The 19,718-nt window shown below is 36.6% G+C and overlaps 1 protein-coding gene across 5 annotated transcripts in view; it reads right to left on the bottom strand.

Annotated features, from left to right (window-relative positions):
• Ints6 (integrator complex subunit 6) overlaps positions 1–19,718 on the bottom strand; it is a 105,932-nt gene that overhangs the window by 84,765 nt on the left and 1,449 nt on the right. For all 5 annotated transcript variants that reach the window (XM_029559571.1, XM_029559570.1, XM_029559569.1 and 2 more), the window contains exon 3: positions 19,186–19,335. In XM_029559571.1, the coding sequence (XP_029415431.1) occupies positions 19,186–19,335 (150 nt within the window). The remainder of the gene's footprint in view (positions 1–19,185; positions 19,336–19,718) is intronic.

The following is a 19,718-nucleotide window of genomic DNA, read 5'->3' as shown; positions in this document are numbered from 1 at the left end:
GTTGATTATTATCAGTTCTAGGTGGCAAATTTTCTAAGATAAACATAACCTCGCCTTCATACACAAATAGTTCTCAGTTGAGCTACTGAACACCATATAACTTTTTTTTTGACATTTATTTTTCTATTACTTTGGTTTCTGTTTTTATTTATTAGGGGAGGTGCCTTGGCACATGTGTGCAGGTCAGGAGCCAGTTCTCTTCTTATACCATTTGAGTCCCAGGTAATGAACAAAGATTGTCAGGCTTGGCAGCAAGTGCCTTTACCCACTCAATCATCTCACCAGTCCTTCATATTAACTCTTAAACAAATAGGGGTTGGTAAAGTGCCTGCCATAAGCATGAGGACCTGAGTTTTAGTCACAGTACCCACATAAAAAGCCGGACAATGGTGGCCCACACCTGTAACCCCAGGGTCATATGCACAATCTGTAATTTATAAACTGTCCTTCATATTTATAACTCTTAATTCCTATGTTATAGCACATATTCAATATTTAATTTACAGTTACAACAATTATGATTATAATCTAGTTGTTATAAAGAGAGCTCTATTAAGTTAAGCACTTATCAAGCCCTGCAAACTTGTAAATGGCACATGTACTTCTCAAATTGGTGTCAAAGGGAAAAAATGGTTCCAGGAAAGTGAAAGCTTCTGCTGGGTACAGCAACAAAACCTTGAAATACACTGAACATAGGATCTAGCTCCCCAGTACATACTTAAAAAAGCCAGCCACAGTGGTATACATGCCTATAATCCCAACACAGGAGAGGCAGAAAAGAGGATTCTTTGGGCTTGCTAACCAGCCAGTCTAGTCAAAATCGGAAAGCTCCAGGTTCAGTGAGAGACCCTGCCTCAAAAAATAAGGGGGGGGGTGCACTGGAGAGATGACTCAGCAGTTAAGAGCACTAGCTGCTCTTGCAGAAAACTTGGGTTCAGTTCCCAGAACCCATATGGCAGCTTACACTGTTAATTCCAGTTTCAGGGGAGCCAATGCCTTCTTCTGCACTCTATGGGCATTACACGCACAAAGTACACTGACATACATGCAGACAAAACACTCATATACATAAAATTAAATTAAAAAAATTTTAATCCCTTTCAAAGAAATTAAGGTTCAGTGGCAACTGATGTTGATCTCTGAAAGGCTCATAGGCACCCACACCCATACCCCAACATGTACACACACACTGACTATAGTACAAAGCATTAAAAGTTCTCTAGAGTCTTAAAGAAAATATTAATTTACTAACCTCTCTTCTCATGTTAGATGCAATGCACACATTATGTGGCTTCTCATGCCATTCAGTCAAAATTCATAAATTCTAATAATTTGGGTCTCTTCCTGAAGTTAATTCTGGGAATGTTCATTCCCATTTCTGAGCTTTGACCATCTCTCTCAAGTAAAATGTTTGTCCTATTCCCTGCTCTTTGTAAAACCTATCCTACTCATTCTGAAAGAACCAGTTTATTAAATCTTGTTCTTCCATGAAGTCTTCCCTTATTACTCACTTTGGCCTTCAATAATCAAACTTTCCTTTCTACAAATTCTAATAGTGGAAATTTGCAAGTTTTATTTTAAGATAAATGTTCCTTCAAGAAAATTTAATTATCAATGGTTTCATAAGGCAAATTTAAAGCCAGGAAGTAGCATGTCTGTGGTATTACTAAAGCAGTAGGTTTGAGCCCATTTGATGGGTAAGGGATAGCCTGGGCAACACAGCAAAACCTTGTCTCAAAAAAAAAAAATTCCTAAAATGTAAATGTACCTAAACTACTGTACCATAGATTTAAAATGGTTAAGAGCACAGAGGAGGTGGCTCAGGGTTGTAAAGGTGCTTGCTGCCAAGCCTGAGAACCTGAGTTTAAACCCCAGGACCCACATGGTAGAAGGAAAGAACATATGTCCACAAGTTGTCCCCTGACCTTCACACACACTGTAGAAGGAAAGAACATATGTCCACAAGTTGTCCCCTGACCTTCACACACACTGTAGAAGGAAAGAACATATGTCCACAAGTTGTCCCCTGACCTTCACACACACTATGACATGTGAGTGCACATACACAAAATAATGATTTTCTTTAATGGCTAAGGCACTAAACCTTATACTGAGTGATTTTTTTAGCATGACTAAAACTATACCATCTATTACTGCTTACTATTGTTTCTTGTGTTTGAATACGGTAAAGGCAGCGATTTGTCAGTTCTTCCACATCATTAAACAAGCACTGAGCACAATATAAACACTTAAATGTTCACTGTTCACTAACGCAGCCTGACCAAGTTCAGAGAACTACTTAGACTTTTTCCAACTTCAATAGATTCAAAAAGAATGTGAATTTTACCTCAGTGTAAGTGAATATTCCCTAAACTCAATACTACTCATGAATTTCTTGAGCGCTACACCTCCCTACATTATCCAACTATGCTAATCATTCACAAATTTATTGTGTGACTACTATATATAGTCATCATGTTATGTGGATGGTGGACAACCTCCACTCCCATGCATAACAATGCATATACGTTAATGTAACAATTCTCCTTTCCTGGTCTCTACCAGTATCATTTTTGCTCAAAAGTGGCAAAAGAGGATTAAGAAAACCTAGATATCTTAATAACTTCAGCTAATATAACTTGCCTTAACTCTTAAGGTGAAACCAGTTTCATTGGTTGCCTTTCAAACACAAATGGGCAAAGCTCTCAGAGCCATAGCACCATGGGTCTTCTGTATCACTTCGACAGCTTAACAGGAATCAAAGTCAGATTCTCTGACCAGAAGTCTCACAGTCATCCATTCTTGGTTTCTGTTTCACTTTAGGTTTGTTTTGTTTTTTCAAACAGGGTCTTACACTGTTGCCCAGGCTGGCCTGGAACTCACTGTGTAGTCCAGTAGCTAAGGCTGACCTAGGATTACAGGCATGAACCACCACACTTGATTTCATTCTTATTCTTTCTTATACACTGAAAATTAACTTTCAGAGGCCAGAGAATTAGTCTTATTTGTAATTAAGCAGTAATGATCCATTATATAGCAGACCCTAGGGATGATGAAGCCCACCTAAAATAAAGTTAGCCTTTTGTGTCCCTCAGTTCTACATCTATGGATTCAATCACTTCAGATAAACAAAAATTTAGAAAAGGAAAATCATCTATACTGAACATGTAGTGAACATACACACATAGTAAAGTATACAAGAGGGTGTGCATAAGCTAGTTTTTTTAAATAACAAAGCTCTTGCTTGAAATCTATTAGAGTCTTACAAAATACAATATATATAATACACTTAGAAGCTGTGCCTGAAATTACTATACTATCCCAGAAATTGCTAATAACAATACAGCACTTATCTCATTCAGTTCTTAAAACCTTAGTGAGGTAAAATTTTCAGGGAGATGAGATGGTGTAACTCAAGATGGCCTAGTAGATAAACAACAAAGTCAGAACATAAGTGCTTCAATTCTAAATCAAGAGGTCTTCCCTTAGAACCAAGAAGTTAGGGGAGGAGGATGGGCAGGAAAATGGCTCATTGGATAAAGGTGCTTGCCACCAACCCTGATAACCTCAGTGCAATCCCCAGTGGAAGAAAACTGAAAATTACTCCATTAGGGTATGACCTTCGTACACATAAACCAATACACACAATAAACAAGATGGGGGGGGGACGCAAAGGTAGCACATAAATTCTCTAGATACAATTCTACAGCAACCGGGTTTGTGTGGTATTCATCTAACAATGAATGCTGCTGTAATCAGATTGTCATCTGTTGCTTTTGCAGTGTTGGTGACTGAAACCACCAGTTTCACATGTTAAATAAGCACTCTATACCAAAGTACATACCCAGTCAAGCTTTTTAATATATTCTATCTGCAGCAAAATTAACTGTAACAGGATAATTTCCTGTTGTTGTGATTTCTTATCAGTGTTTTCTATGTATACACCTTTGACAATATACAGGAATCATTACTTTTAAAACTACAACCTAAGGGGCTGGAGGGATGTCAAAGAGGTTAAGAGCACTGGCTGCTCTTACAGAGAATCCAGGTTCGGTTTAGAATCCACATGGTGGCTAACAACTGTCTGTTACTCCAGTTCCAGGGGATCCGACACCCTCTTCTGACTTCCACAAGGTTCACCACAAGGTGAACAACACAGGTGCACCTACCTACATGCAGGCAATACATTCATATACATAAAATAAAAATACTATTTTTTTTTAAGTACAACTTCAACTCCCAGACAGCACATACACACACCCTGATATTAAGTTCTTTAATGCCTTTAAATTTTGGAAAATCTAGGGGCTGGAGAGATGGCTCAGCGGTTAAGAACACTGTTCTTGCAGAAGACCGGGGTTCAAATCCCAGCACCCACATGGCAACTAATAACTGTCTATAAATCTAGTCCCAGGGAATCTGACAGCCTCTTCTGAACTCCGCAGCATTGCACGACACAGGTGCACTTACCTATATGCAGGCAATACATGCATATACATAAAACAATAAAAAATTTTGGAAAATTCTAATAAGGATCAAAGTTAGGAAAAAAAATATCATCTTTGCATCAATTATCTCTTCCACAATATCTAAGATCCCTTTCTCTATGAGTTAATCCCCCCTCAAAAAAAAAATCACAAAGAACAAAGAAAATCAATAATAAGTACAAAATTAAATAATGACTAGATGAAATTTATATTATACATAAGGAGGGTTTTCATTTCTTCAGGAAAAATTCCTAGTAAGTATGAATTTCAAACTCACCAACAGAAAGTATCAGAACATCCTGCCTCAAGGTTTTCTTAGGCAGTTTTGCACTGCTCCTGCCCTGCCTTTCACAACACAGTTAATCTCAAAGACTGCATAATAAATTGGCATTTTTCTGTCAACCTTATTTATACATGAAATTAAAACTTTTAGTTATCTGCCAGTAATAAGATTTTTTTCATGTTTTAAAAACAAAAGACATATGAAATTCTCAAAGAACAAAAATATTTAAAAACCAAAAAGCAACCTATGTATTTAACATCTCAAAAGTCTTATATTAGCAATATGATTTAAATGTTATTAGCTATCCAACGCCCAGTCTATACAGCTTAATAATTCTCCAATCTTTTAAGAGACACTATTTTACATTTTTATTCTTAACATGTGTGTAAAGTCACTTGGGGACTAACCATAAGAACTTTCCTCAATGCTCACCTTGGTCACAAAGTTTTATGTTTATTTTTTAAGCATGCAAAGTAGCAGGCCTCCTTATGACACTTTCATACACAAGGCGCTATGCTAGGACAAAGGCAGCCAGCAGAGGGACTGAAAGTTTACTTTTGCCGTTAGTAAAAAAAAACTCATTAGTTTTCTTAAGAGTGGGTCCCGGCATAAGAAATGAAACACATCGCTAAAAGAAAAAAAAAGGTAAAAAAGTAAATCTTATTTTAATATTCATCAAGATATTATAAAGTGAAAACTTCTACTTCACATAAGACTTCCTAAGAGTTCTCTCAATGATTACCATCATGTTAAACACCTAAACAAAAGCATAAAAATCTCAAATTAAAAGACTATATTGAGTCCACTAGAACCTATTTTATTTTGCAATAAGCTTGTGAAAATGTAAAAAAGTCATTTTGAAAATAGTTTTAAAATTATAATTTCTTCCAAATACAAACAAGAAATCTCAGGGTCAGAAATCTATTTTAGTCAAAAACCTGAAAATGAAATGGAAGGAGCACAGATTTGTATTGGAGCCTTAGAGGTCAGAAGTAAGCCGAGCACAAGGAAAGCTGCCCTGAGCAGTCGGTACAAGAGGCTACGGCTGCATTTGGGGTTGGCTGGAAGGCCCAAGTTTCCTTCATATGCCACCATGCTCTAGGCCACCTGTGCTGGTCCTCTGAACAATCCTGTGAAGCACAGTAGGTGCATATCTAGACCACTGCTTTCCCATGGCTAAGGATTCTACTGAAGGAAAACTGTGCGCCTAGCTTAGTTCTCCCACCATAGCATCTTCAGTTAGCCCACGTTCATTAATCTGTCTCAGGTTCTTGCTATGCTCCAGGAAAAAGATAGCCATAAATAAGCAAATGGGATGTTAAAATGCATGTCCAGGCAATAGCTATCACCAAAAGCAGGAAAAATTAAAAACTGCCATAAAAATACCTTGTGAATTTTTTTCAATCTAAAACTTCCTTTTCAAGTAAACAACAGCCATTAAAAAGAGAAATGCTAAAAGATAGGAAGAGCTTGTCTTGAGAAAGTATTATATCACAAAAGGTCCCTAAGCAAGTAGGAAATACTGCTACTCATTGGAAAGGGTGAGGTTCATTAAATTATGAGGATGAATACACAGCTGGTTAATCACAGATTCCAGACAAAGTATAATTACTGAAGTCAATAAAGGTCTGACAGGCTTACATCCATAGTCAACATTCCAAAATCAGAAATTGGAATATTGAATTATATTGAATTATACATATAATTATATTATATTGAATAATCATAAATTATTACCTTTATGTTTGTTTTAGAATTTAGCAAGATTACTTTTATTAAGGTATCAACTACTGTGGCACAAATTGAGTTTTTTTGTATCAAACTCTGAAAACTCAAGTAATACATCTGACAGAGGACACACTAGAAATTCATTAGCAAAGAATGCTTTATTCCATTCTTTTGTTTTGTTTCATAGCCCCAGCAGGCCTGGAACTCACTATGTAGACCAAGCTGACCTTGATCTCATAGATCGCCTGGGACTAAAGGCTTGCACAGGCCACCATGCCTGGTGCTTTTATCCATTCTTAGCAAAATGTTGTTAATAGAAATAAGCAACTTTATAAGTTGTTTTTTTTTGTTTTGTTTTTGTTTTGGTTTTTTGGTATTTTTGAGGCAGGGTCTCCCTGTAGCCCCCGCTGGCCTGGAACTCACTCCGTAGACCAGGTTGGCCTCAGAGATACACCTGCCTCTGCCTCCCAAGTGCTGGGATTAAAGGCGTAGGCCACATCTGGCCTGCAACTTTATAACTTTTAAAATAATGATTATAGACTTTTTACAAAGACTACAACAGTACATTTACTACGAATTCCAAAATAGAACTTTAAATGTCTCCAAGTGTATGGCTGGGCTTGGTAATGAATACCAATAATGCCAGCACTTGTGGCTGACTGAGGCAGGAAACCAAATAAGGCCAGTTTGAGCTACACAGACACATCAAACCAATGAACCTACACTATATGACCGTGTCTCAAAAACAAACAAAAAAAGCTAGTGTACAAAAACCTAGTATCACCTAACCATGCCTTTAATCCCAGCACTCTGGAGGCAGAGGCAGGCAGATCTCTGAGTTCCAAGCCAGCTGAGGTTACAGGGAGACACTGTCTCAAAAATGCAGACACAAAATCCTAGTATTTCCACATTCATGAAGATCTCTGACTATAGAAAAATGTTAAAATTACATACTAAAAGCAACATTTTTACTTTCAACTAATTCTCCTATACAACTGTATGCTAATAAAATTCCTTTTTTCAGTCATAATTTTTTTATATGGAAAATGAAACAACATTAAAAAACATGGAATAAGTGGCCTGGGCAGAAGTACAGGAAAGACAAGCCCTGAATCCAATACCCAGTACTGGACTGGAAAAAAAGTACAGGGAATGTCACAAATTTGTTTTACTATAATGCCTTGGTAACTCCATTCTGGAATTTTATTTCAATAATCAAGTAATAATGAGAGACATAATATTCACCATAAAAACTAATGAAGTACTAATGCTTAACTTTGTGAAAAGCTAACATTTAAGTAGGTTAGATATTGATAGGTCTAATTTAAGCTAAATTTCAGTTTTATGTTTAAACTGGGGTCTGAAAAAGATTAATAAATCAGTTTTAGTGAATCCTAAAAAGTAGTAGCAAGTAAATAGAATTTATACTAGCTTGGGAAGAAAAATGACAATACCAAAATAATTTTACTTAAAAATGGATAACATTGGGGCTGGAGAAATGGCCCAGTGGTTAAAAGCATTGGTTACTCTTGCAGAGAACCTGAGTTTGGTTCCCAGCACCCACATGGTAGCTAACAACCGTCTGTAACTCTAGTTCCAGGAGGGGATCCAACACTGTCTTCTGACCTCTACAAGCACTGCACACATGGGAGCACTACCATGCAGGCCAAACACTCACACACATAAAAGCAAAAATAAATAAATAAGCAAATATAAACTTCTAAAAATAAAATAGTAACATGGATAAAGAACCAAGTATATCAACCATGTTAGGTAGTAGAAATTTGGGAAAAAGCAATACAGCAAAACATGAAATAATAAATGCTATAAAGAGAGCAGAAAAAGTAAAACAAATGCCAAGATAAAAATGTAAAGATATACATTTTCAAAGACAGATAAATGGAAGTAAGACTACAATGCTAAAACTCAATTAAGCTCAACAACTCAGATTTCTGCCAATCAGTCCTCTCCTTGGGTTACTGATTACTACAAAATCTATATACTACCTCGGCAAAATCCCAGCCAATTATTTCTTGAACTCATCAATTAAATTCCACTTTAAATACTCTTAACAAGCAGACCTTGAATATATGAAGTAGAACCATTCTGGTTACTTCCCTCTAAACACCCATAATACAAACATTCCCTCAAAAAAAATACATTCACACACACACCAGCTCTAAAACAAAATCATGAAATTCTGCAACAGCTTTCTCCATAAATAGTTTGAAGACTACAACTCAAAAAACAAGAAGTGTTCAATATATGTTCCAGATCATTATAATTTAAAAGGATAACAAAATTTCACAAGGATCAGGAAATAGTGAACTATTCCCCATGTTATCACTAAAAGCAAAACTTAACTGGATATGACAAGATTAATTCTAAAACCTTTCTTTGCCCTTTTTTTTCCCTTTGATCTTTTTGAGATAGGGTCTCCCTCAGGCCCCAGCTGGCCTAGAACTCAGAGATCCACTTGCCTCTGCCTCCCGAGTGCTGGGATTACACATTCAGCTTCCTTTGCTGTTTTTTAAAAGTGGATCTTTAGTTTTACTTTTCTAGGAATTAATTCATAATGATTATTTAGAACACTCATTTCTCAAAATCCATTGAATAAGGGCTAAAGATATGGACACTTGTTCTTCCAGAAGACCCAGGTTCCTTTTCTAGCACCCAAATTGTGGCTAACAGCCATCCAGAACTCCAGTTCCAGGGGATTTGACACCCTCATTTGACCTCTGGGGCTATTGTATAACATGGGTGCATTTATACACATGCAGGCAAAATACTCATATAAGTAAGGTGATAAAAATAATTTTTTAAAACTTAAAAAGGAAATCCATTGACTGTTTTCAGCGATCCATTCTAGCTAGATTCTAATTAAAACATTTTTACTTATGTTTGTCTAAATACCTCCCCGCCCCCAAGTATTTAAACATCTAAAAATTTCCAAAACAAAGTTTTGGAAAACAAAAGTCAAACCCACATAGAATTTGGGCCTATCCTTCAAAAACGGGTTTTATTTATTTATTTAGTGCTAGTGCTCAATCTCAAAATTTCATATATGCTAGGCAAGTTACTTTACCAATGAGCATTACACACATCCTCACAACACTTCCAAAATTATTTTAAAAATATTTTATTATTTTTAAGTGTATGTGTATATTGCCTGCATGTAAGTAAGTGCACCCGTGTCATGCAATGCCTGCGGAGGACAAAGAGGCTGTCAGATGCCCTGGAACTGGAGTTACGGATGGTTGTTAGCTGCCATGTGGGTGCTGGGATTCAAACCCCAGTCTTCTGCAAGAACAGTCAGTATTCTTAACCTCTGAGCCATCTCTCCAGCCCCCAGACTGTTACAAACTTATTATATATAACTCATTAAAAGAGAAACTCTGGGACTAGAGAGATGGCTCAGCAGTTAAGAGCACTGGCTATTCTTACAGAAAACCCAGATCTGGATTCCAACACCCACATGGTGGCTAACAACCATCCATAGCTCCAGTTCCAGGGGATCCAACACCCTCTTCTGTCCTCTACAGACACTGTATGACACAGCTGCACTTATATACATGCAGGCATAACATTCATATGCATAAAATGAAATTTAAATTTTTTTTTTTAAAAAGAGAAACTCTTATGAACCCAATAAAGTATTTTTTTACATTAGAATTTTCAATCTTGAGATTAGACATTACCCATTCTGGATTAAAAATAAAAGTTAGAATAAAGACCTTTTATTCTTATTAGCTTCATTTAAGCCCAATTTTCTAATATACTAGCTAAAAATTCAAACTTTAACATTCATTACTATATACAAAAGCATATAAATGATTAAAAACTATCACAACTCAGGCATATCAAGGGCATGAAATTATCATTTTACCAATTCCTGATATGCAAAAAAGCACTGTTCTTTGCCATCTCTTGTAAACACAGCTTTATAAATCACCCACTGTCATTTACAGCCTAACATTTCTCAGCACTCTGCATACTCAATCACCTTCAATTTCTTAAAATAATTATATTTAACTCCTTCAAAATAATTACATTTAGATATTACCAGTCTTGAAATTCCAAAAGAACCCACAAGACGATTTTTTCTCTTTCCTAATATCTAACAAGACTGACTTTAAGATAAAGGAAACATTTTCCTTTAACAAACATCATAGGCTGGAGAGATGGCTCAGTGGTTAAAAGCACTTGTACCTCTTGCAAAAGACTCAGGTTCTGTTCCCAGCACCCACATGGCAGTTCACAACTACCTGTAACTCCAATTCCAGAGGAATCTGATGCCCTCCTATGGTCTCTGCAGGCACTGCATGCACATGGTGCACATACATACATGCAGGAAAAAATAATCAAATAATCATACACATAAAAACATAAAGATATCAGCCTTGTCACTGAATAGTTATAAACTGTATCACCTAACAGATAACATTATAATTATCTTTTCTCACATACTTAAAACTAATAATAAAGTTTTGTAGATAATATAATCCTTCCAAGATCTTCCAGGAACCTTATATAAATCCCTTATTTAGGTCAAATAAACAGACGAAAAATGCTGAAATGCCATGCTCTTAAGGTATACATTTCAGAAGACACCAGTGTATAGGGATTACAATAAATATTCATTATGAATAGTCGCTAAGCTGACATAAATCTGTCCTGTGGCTATAACTAATCCTCTTAATTAAGTCTCCAACTTAAAGTCCTTTTCATATACAACTGTTATCTCTCAGTATGTAATCAAATTTCAATTCACATATGCCCTAAAAAAAAAGCAATACTTTCATATTAAAAAACCCTTTGTATCCCCAAACAAATCTATGTATTTCAAAGGGGAAGGGAGCATTTTACACTTAACCACTTCTTGGACAAAGAATATCTTCTAACCACCCAATCCTAACCATCACCAAACTGAATTCTAAAATATACACTACTAGAAATAGACTTTGCTCTCAGATTCCTAAAACTGAACATTTCTTACTTTGAAAATCCAAAACATGTTTAATAAATATTTGTGGGGCCTCGAAGGAGGAACCGAAAAAAAAAACAAACAAAAAAAAAAACGTTGGTATAAAACTGCTTTTAAAAAACAGAGATTTCGGGGGCTAGAGAGATGGGCGCAGTGGGTAAGAACACTGACTGTCCTTGCAGAAGACCCGGGTTCAAATCCCAGCACCCACATGGCAGCTAACAACTGTTCGTAACTCCAGTTTCAAGGGATTTGACAGCCTCTTCTGTCCTCCACGGGCATTGCACAACATGGGTGCACTTACCCACATGCAGGCAATACACACATACACACAAAATAAAAATAATAAATAAAATAGTAAACAAAAAAAAAAAAGAAAGAAAAACATTTCAGGAAAAGACTTTAGTGGTACCAAGGTTTTTAAAAAAATGTATGTTTGGGGCTAGAGAGATGGCTTAGCACTTAAGAGCATTGGCTGCTCTTGCAGAGGACATGGGTTCAATCCCCAGCACCCACACTGTGGCTAGCAACCATCTGTAACTCCAGTTCAAGTAGAATTCAATGCTCTCTTCCGACCTCCACAGGCACTGTACTACACGGGTGTACATACATGGAGGCAATACACTCATACACATAAGTAATTCTTTAGAAGAAAAAAATGGGGCTGGAGAGATGGCTCAGTGGTTAAGAACACTGTTCTTGCAGATGACCCAGGTTCAAATCCCAGCACCCACATGGCAGCTAACAACTGTCCATAACTCCAGTTCCAGGGGATCCAACAGCCTCTTCTGTCCTCTGTGGGCACTGCACAACACGGGTGCACTTACCTACATGCAGGCATAACACTCACACACATAAAAATAATAAAATATATTTAGAAAACATCGGGAGCCTCAAACTTAAAAGCAAAAAACATTATGTTCCCTACATTATGTCCCCTATAGCAAGAACTCTGACCAGCTAGAAGTAATGCCAGCTAATTTCAGCTTCCTGGGGTAGAGGAACAGGGGGTTATGCAACAATAATTCTTGGTTTTGTCAAGTTTCAGAATAAAAAGCTCTTATTCTGTTACATGTTTTCCATAATATTGAGAATGATCATCAATTGAGTTCCTACATGTGCCAGGCAATTACTATGCTAGGTGATTAACAAACATTATTTCTAATCCTTATAAAAAAATTTCAAAATCGGCACTGACAACAATTTATGGATCACACACATAAATAAAGCTCAAAGAGGTTACAGGATTTTTCACAGCAACATAAGCTAGTGAGTGGGTTAGGCAAGGCAGGCTACTTTACAAATAAAGAAGTTGGGGGTTTTTGTTTTGTTTTGGTGTTTTCTGTTATCACCATATTGTTGGGGGAGGAGGAGGATTAAACAAAAGCAAGTAAAAATTATGTTCCCATTTTTTTCAGTTTTTAAAATTCAAAGCAGCACTTAACAAAAACAGTAATAGGTTATTATCACAATAAAGTAGGTTGCACATCACTCAATCTTCACAGAAATCTAAATCTAAATCAAAGGTAAGTCTTCCTTTTGTTCCGTTTTCCTAATGGAAAAACAAGCAGAAGGGCTTCACGCCTGGTCAGAAACTGATGAGTGGAATGGAAGTCCATAATCAAGTCAGTCAGATTTTTCTGAATCTTAACACAGAATGCTTAAACATTTTAAAAATCATCTTAGACCAAACAAACCATGGTAGTTAACTAACTACAGAACTGTTCAGGGAGGGTATGATGGCTTATACACACATTAACTACATACATATATTAGAAACTTGGAGTAAGGGGCAGTAAGATGCTCTGCCATTAAAGATACTTGTCATGCAAATCTGATGATCAGAATTCAATCCCTGGAACCCATGGAAATCTGGAAGGGGACAATCAACTCCACAAAGTTGTCCTCTGACCTCCATGCACAGACCCCCTCAACACGTATCATACACAATATTTTTTTTTAATTATAACCTTGGCCTTAAAATAATGTTACAAAATCCTATAAACTGTTCCCTGCACATTCATATTCCTGTTTTCCAAATAAAAGTAACCCAATTGAAGCTCATAAGGCAACAAAAATATTTAGATAAAATGTTTCAATAAAAGCTAAATGTAACATAGTGACTAAATGATATGCTGTTTCCAAACAAACTTGAAAGACCACATTTTGCCTTCTAACTATAGATACCACCTGAGAAAGTCAGATCTGATGAAACTTTAAACAAAATTTATTAAATCATAAGTCACTAATAAATTCTGCAGATTAGACCAAATCAATTATCATCTTTTAAATGTTTCATAAACTGTTAAGCATTTAAGCATTTTAGCCTTTCTGGGGAAGATACAGTAAACTTATGAGATCACTTTGATTCTGAGGCCTTATAAAACAATAATCAATAAAATAGAAGTCTAAAATTTGCCAGTATTTGCAAAAGTTCTACACTCTTATCAAGAGTATATTTATAAAATTCACTAACCTTCAGATTCAGGATTTTTGTTAAATTCTATCTCAATGAAAAGGTTGGGAGTGAAAAAGAAATAGCAAGTAATATAGAAACTAAAGCAGAGGCTAGGAATGTAGCTCAGTTAGCAGACTGCTTTCCATGCGACCCTCTGGCCCCACAGAAACCCATATGGTGGAACACACATGTAGTCCTAGCACACAGAAAGTGGAGGAAGGAGGATCAAGAGTTCAACATCATCCCTTACTACACAGTGAGTTCAAGACCAGCCTGTAATACATAAGAACTTGCTTCAAAAAATTATGGCGAGGAGGGACTGGCAAGATGACTTAGCTGGTAAAGGCACTCGCTGCCAAGCCTGACAACCGGAGTTTAATCCCCAGGACCCACATGGTGAAAGAACAGATTCTTTGACTTTTCCTCTGACCTCCACATGCACACTATGCACAAGCACCCTCCAAAAATAAATGCAACAAAAAAAACTTTTTAAGGAAACAAAGTAAAGAAAAATCAACCCAAAAATTCTTCTGTGTTATGTTTACAGTCAGTAAAACACGCCTAAATTACATAAATATAATAATTTACATAAGGAAATTACTTTTTTAAAAAAATAGAGGAAATAGGGCCATTGTATGAGCATTGGTCAACAAAGAAATCACCCGCCAAAAAAACCCACCAACACATTTTAATTACTGTAAAAATGTGGAGCTGGAGAGAGGGCTTAGAGGTTAAAGGCACTGGCTGCTCTTGCCAGAGGACCTGGGTTCAATTCCCAGCACCCACATGGCAACTAACAACAGTCTTAAACTCCAGTTCCAGAGGATCCTACTCCTCTTCTGACACTGCACAACATGGGTGCACTTACATACATGCAGGTAGTACACTCATACACACAATTTTTTTAAAATAAGAGAATTAACATGGTTGAAAATAATTTTAAATATTTCAAAAAATACTTCAAATTACAAATTATGTAATCTCTTTGAAGAATCCATGACATAATGAACAAGGCCAAATAATTTTTAGCTAGTTCTGACCACAAGTAATTTAAAATCAATTCAAAATACCTGACAAGTGGAGGACTTTTGTTAAAATCTCAGGGTTACTGGTCTTTTAATTTTCAATTATATATAATTTAACATATAGTTACTGGCATTCTTACATGAAGAGAAAATATTTGAAGCACAAGTAAAATCTGTATTTTTGTCTTTTATATTGAAGACATTTTGGACAATTACTCATTAAGAATGCAATGATGTCCTTTGGATAACTTTTTTTTCATTTTCTTTTGAAATACCATAACCAAGTAACTTTTTGAGTATTTAGGAAAGACTCACCATATAAAATTAATAATACTGTAGTGTTTTCAAATATAGATGCTTCCTAAGAAGCTCATCACAAACCAAACGTGTGTAAAAGGCACTGTGAACACACTAGGGGGAGCTCCCTATTTGGTATAATCCTAGGACAACATAGGCTTTTGTCACATTTCTAATCTGACAGCTAAACGGCATCCAGGCTTAACTCCCCCCTCCAAAAATGTGCACGACTTAAATCTCAGCACTCAGGAGGCAGAGGCAGGCGGATCTCTGAGAGTTCCAAGCCAGCTGGGGCTACTCGGAGACCCAGTCTCAAAAAGATGGAAAAAAAAAAAAAAAAAAGCCATATTTTTGCCAGGTATGGTGGTGCATGCCTTTAATCCCAGCACTCAGTAGGCAGGCAATCTCTGGGAGTTCAAGGCCAGTCTGGTGGTCTACATAGCTGGGGCTATAGGAAGACCCTGTCTCAAAAAGACACACACACAAAAAAAGCCATGTTTTCACTAATGTATTCCTTTAAAAATACAATCTCATGCTTAGCAATTGGCATTACAACTTCGGCAAAGTTGTATTATTTTTCACTCTCACCTGCTTCACTAGGATTAAATACAGAATCCAAGGGTTAAAAAAAAATATCTCAGTATGCTAATAGGTTTTAAAGTAGGTAATAATAATCAACTTCAAAGCTCACTAGATTTTTAATAACCATAATTTCAGACAAAGTTTAAAAAACAGTAAACTACTGTATTTTTCTAAAAGTATGTTTTATGTCTACTTAAGCACTTCATAATTTTAAAGGGACATTTTAAATACATATCCCACTTAAACCACTCATCCATTCTATAATATGGGCTACATTTTGCTCACTTGGAATAAGAAGCACAGACACAGTATGTGACTGCTTAATGGTACACAGTATTCAGTGACAAAGTCAAGATGGTGATTCTAATTCTCCAGTTTCTAGCCACTGCTCGTAATACATACTAGGAAGAAATACTAAGTTTAACTGTAAAGTCTTCTTCTCTACCAGTAACTGTTAAAAAATACTTTTGAGAGGACTTAAAAGTTCAGGGATTTGCCAAGACTATTCTGTGGGAAAGACAATCATTTCAATAGTGATGGGAGAACCAGACATCCACATGCAAAAAAAAAGTAAAATTTAAATTCTGTGTACAAAAAGGACATAATCAACAGAGTAAAATTTTAACAGAATGGTAACAATGTATGACTTATCTGATCAGGAGTTAATACTCAAAGCATAAAAAGAAATCCTAGAGGGCTGGGAATATAGCTTAGTGACAGAGCACTTCCCTAGCATGTATATGACCCTAAATTCAATTCCTAATACACTGGTAAAACAATAACAAAAACCCTCCTAAACTCAACAACAACTACTGTCCTTAAGAATTGTTCAACAAGCTGGGTGTGATAGTGTACACCTTCAATCCTATCATTCTGTAGGTCGAGGCAGGCAGATCTCTGAGTTCCAGGTTAGTCTAGCCTGTATGTAGGGTGGCTCTCAACTACTGTGAGTTCCAGACCAGCCAGAGCTATGATACCCTGTCCCTGCCCCCACTCCTCCACCTCCCCCCAAAAAATTCCCTGTCTCAAAAAAATTAAAATCATTCAAAGCACTAAGTATTTATCTTTTCTCAAGATACCTGCCAAGGATTATCTTTACCAAGCACACACAGTAGTACAGGCTCCATTCTAAACACTCATCAGTACTGCTATACCACATACGGGTGCACAGTCAGGCCAGTGACACAAATGATAAGGGTAGGCCACATCTGTGCAGACATTTAACCCACAGATATTAAGAAAGTTGGAACTATATAAAGTTTTATAGATGCTCTAAAACTGACATGTTATCTTCCACCTAAACCCACATTTTCCCATTTCTGTCAACGAGGACTATACCCAAGTACTTAGCACTGTGGCCTTCACAGATCCTAGTACAGAACAGGAAATATTTACATAGAAAACAATGAGGTTACAGAATAAAAGCTATTATACACACACAAAATGCTTTTACAAAGAAAACATACAAATGATATTTAATGTTAATTATTTCAGTCTTCCAAAATTCCTTGATAGTTTATCCTTTGTAAGAATAGAAAATACCAATCATTTAAATAAATAAAAAAGTTTTATGATGAAAAAAATCTGGAAGGATGTTTTCCTCTGACTGCAAAGCACTATCCCTGCTTGTTGTCAAGTCAGTAAGCCCCAGCCAGCAAAAACATCCTTATCTCCAGGCTCTCTTCTTTTGGTCAAAGTGATGAAGCACAGAAGGGCTGCCTTCACCCCAAACCCATACTTCTTAAAAGATTCACACGTAACAATTAAAGTGTGTAATACCCTCAATCCTCCATGATAAGCCATTTTTTGAAGGAAGTATCCTAAGCAGCATTTTAAATATGTGGCAGGGTGGATGTATATAAATGCCCTTCCCTTTTAGGAAATGCGATGCAGAAAAACGGGAAATTAACGTCTGCAACATACAACCTGACAACCAAGTTTTATGTGTCTTTGAACTCACTTTGGACTAAAACCTCAAGCAATAAGAGATGGTATATAGCACTACATGTAACTAAGGAACGAAGATAATTTCACAGAAACTGACCAACAAGTGGTAAAGAACTACAAAATAAAGCAGCAAACAGAAAAGGAAAAAAATAAATGTGGTAAAAAGATATTCACCTAATTAAATGATGGAAGTGTTGAGACGTCTCTGAACTGCAATACACAATTTAGAAACACTAGGGGACTAGGTTCAACTATAACTAAAGATGCTTAAAGGTGCTAGTTATCCCAAAGGAAGCACAAAACTTCTAAGGGAACAATTCGTTTCCTACTATATAAATTTTGTGAATTCACAGAATTTCCCTGAAATGTGTGAAATTCATGAAAACTGTGGATCACTGAACTCTAGAAAAGTACATAATATATATTCCTAAATACGGCAATATGGTAATAGTGCTTTGCAATGCAGCATAAAAACTGGATTCCTGGGTGTGATAGTCCTTTCTTGCGTGCAGCATTATATTCTTTAGTATCCTGTTATTTTTAGGATAGCAATGCCTTAAAAGTTGTAATGGATCACACCTCACATTATTCCTTGGTGAATGACTGTGATATGACGCTCTTACCTCATCTTCAAATAGATGAAGGCAAGATACAAGGGTTTGGGAACTTTAAAAAAACAACTTCAGGACCTGCCATTTATTTCAGAATTCCTCCTCTAAGACCTGCTAATGGTATACCCCTCAAAAAAGAAGTATGTATGTAGTCAGTTACTGGACCCTACTGAAAATCCTACCAACCATTCAGAGGTTATACCTAAACCCTGATACAACAATTTTTTCCGGTATCTAGACTAATATAGAAGTGAATACAAGCTGGGAGTGTTGGCACACGCCTTTAATCCCAGCACTTGGGAGGCAGAGGCAGACAGATCTCTGTGAGTTTGAAGGCAGCCTGGTCTACATAGCGAGTTCCAGGCCAGCTGGGGCTTACAAGGAGACCCTGTCTCAAAAAAGTCAAAAGAGGTGAATACTAAAACAGCACATCTGTCAGGCATTACAACAGCTGTATATGTGCCTGCCTGCAGAGCTTCCGACAGGTGTGTTATTTTCCCTTTCCCATCTTTAATCAACTTTGAGGGACTGAAAACCAAATTCATGTCAACTTTCTAGCAAAGAATTCAGATTCTAATTCTAAGTGCAATACATTTAAAGGGGGAGATGAGGGATATAAAATTACATACAGTAGGTGTTTTGAACTATGTGCACACTGTATTTCATTCACCTGGTATGTTTTATACTTGCATTTCACGTTACATATCTTTGGACTGGATTGTGTTTTTGCACAAATGAAGAAAAAAAAAAATCAACTCTTCTCCACCTTATTATTCAACCTACCTGCCCATAGTTGTCTATGCCAGTTACTAATCTATTTAAATTTAATAAATCAAAAGCTGTCCTTAGGGATTGGCCAAGAGTCGTAAGTCCTTCAGCCTGAAGGTTTTTCAGTTCATTCATAAATGTTGCATGATTTTCTTTCCATCCGGCCTGAAAAGAAAGATGTAAGATTTTTTTTTTTACTCATTTAAGGCCATGGACACCGTTTACAATCTGACATCCAAGCAGGTATTCCACTCTGGGTAGATACAGTTAATTTCACTTTCGGTTGGTAAGGTTTGTTCAACGTGTTAATACCGTTGTCTCTGCTGAGAAAACTCTTCCAAAGGAAGCCAAGAATGAACCTGCTTTGCCTACAGCTTTTAATAGGTACCCACAACTTGAATAACTTCACTGGGAAATCTGCTAACATCCCCCAAATTGGGGGGTGCAGAGGTACTACTGGAAGGCAGATGGCAGCAGGACTTCCTAAGTTGACCCACTGCTGTCCCAGTGCCCTGAGGTCTCTGTGATGACCAAGCCTGGAAGCAACA

Source organism: Nannospalax galili, unplaced genomic scaffold, assembly GCF_000622305.1.
Source record: "Nannospalax galili isolate Female #2095 unplaced genomic scaffold, S.galili_v1.0 scaffold488, whole genome shotgun sequence".
Taxonomy (NCBI): domain Eukaryota; kingdom Metazoa; phylum Chordata; class Mammalia; order Rodentia; family Spalacidae; genus Nannospalax; species Nannospalax galili.
Note: the sequence above shows the minus strand (reverse complement) of the source record. Positions and strands in the feature narration are given on the sequence as shown.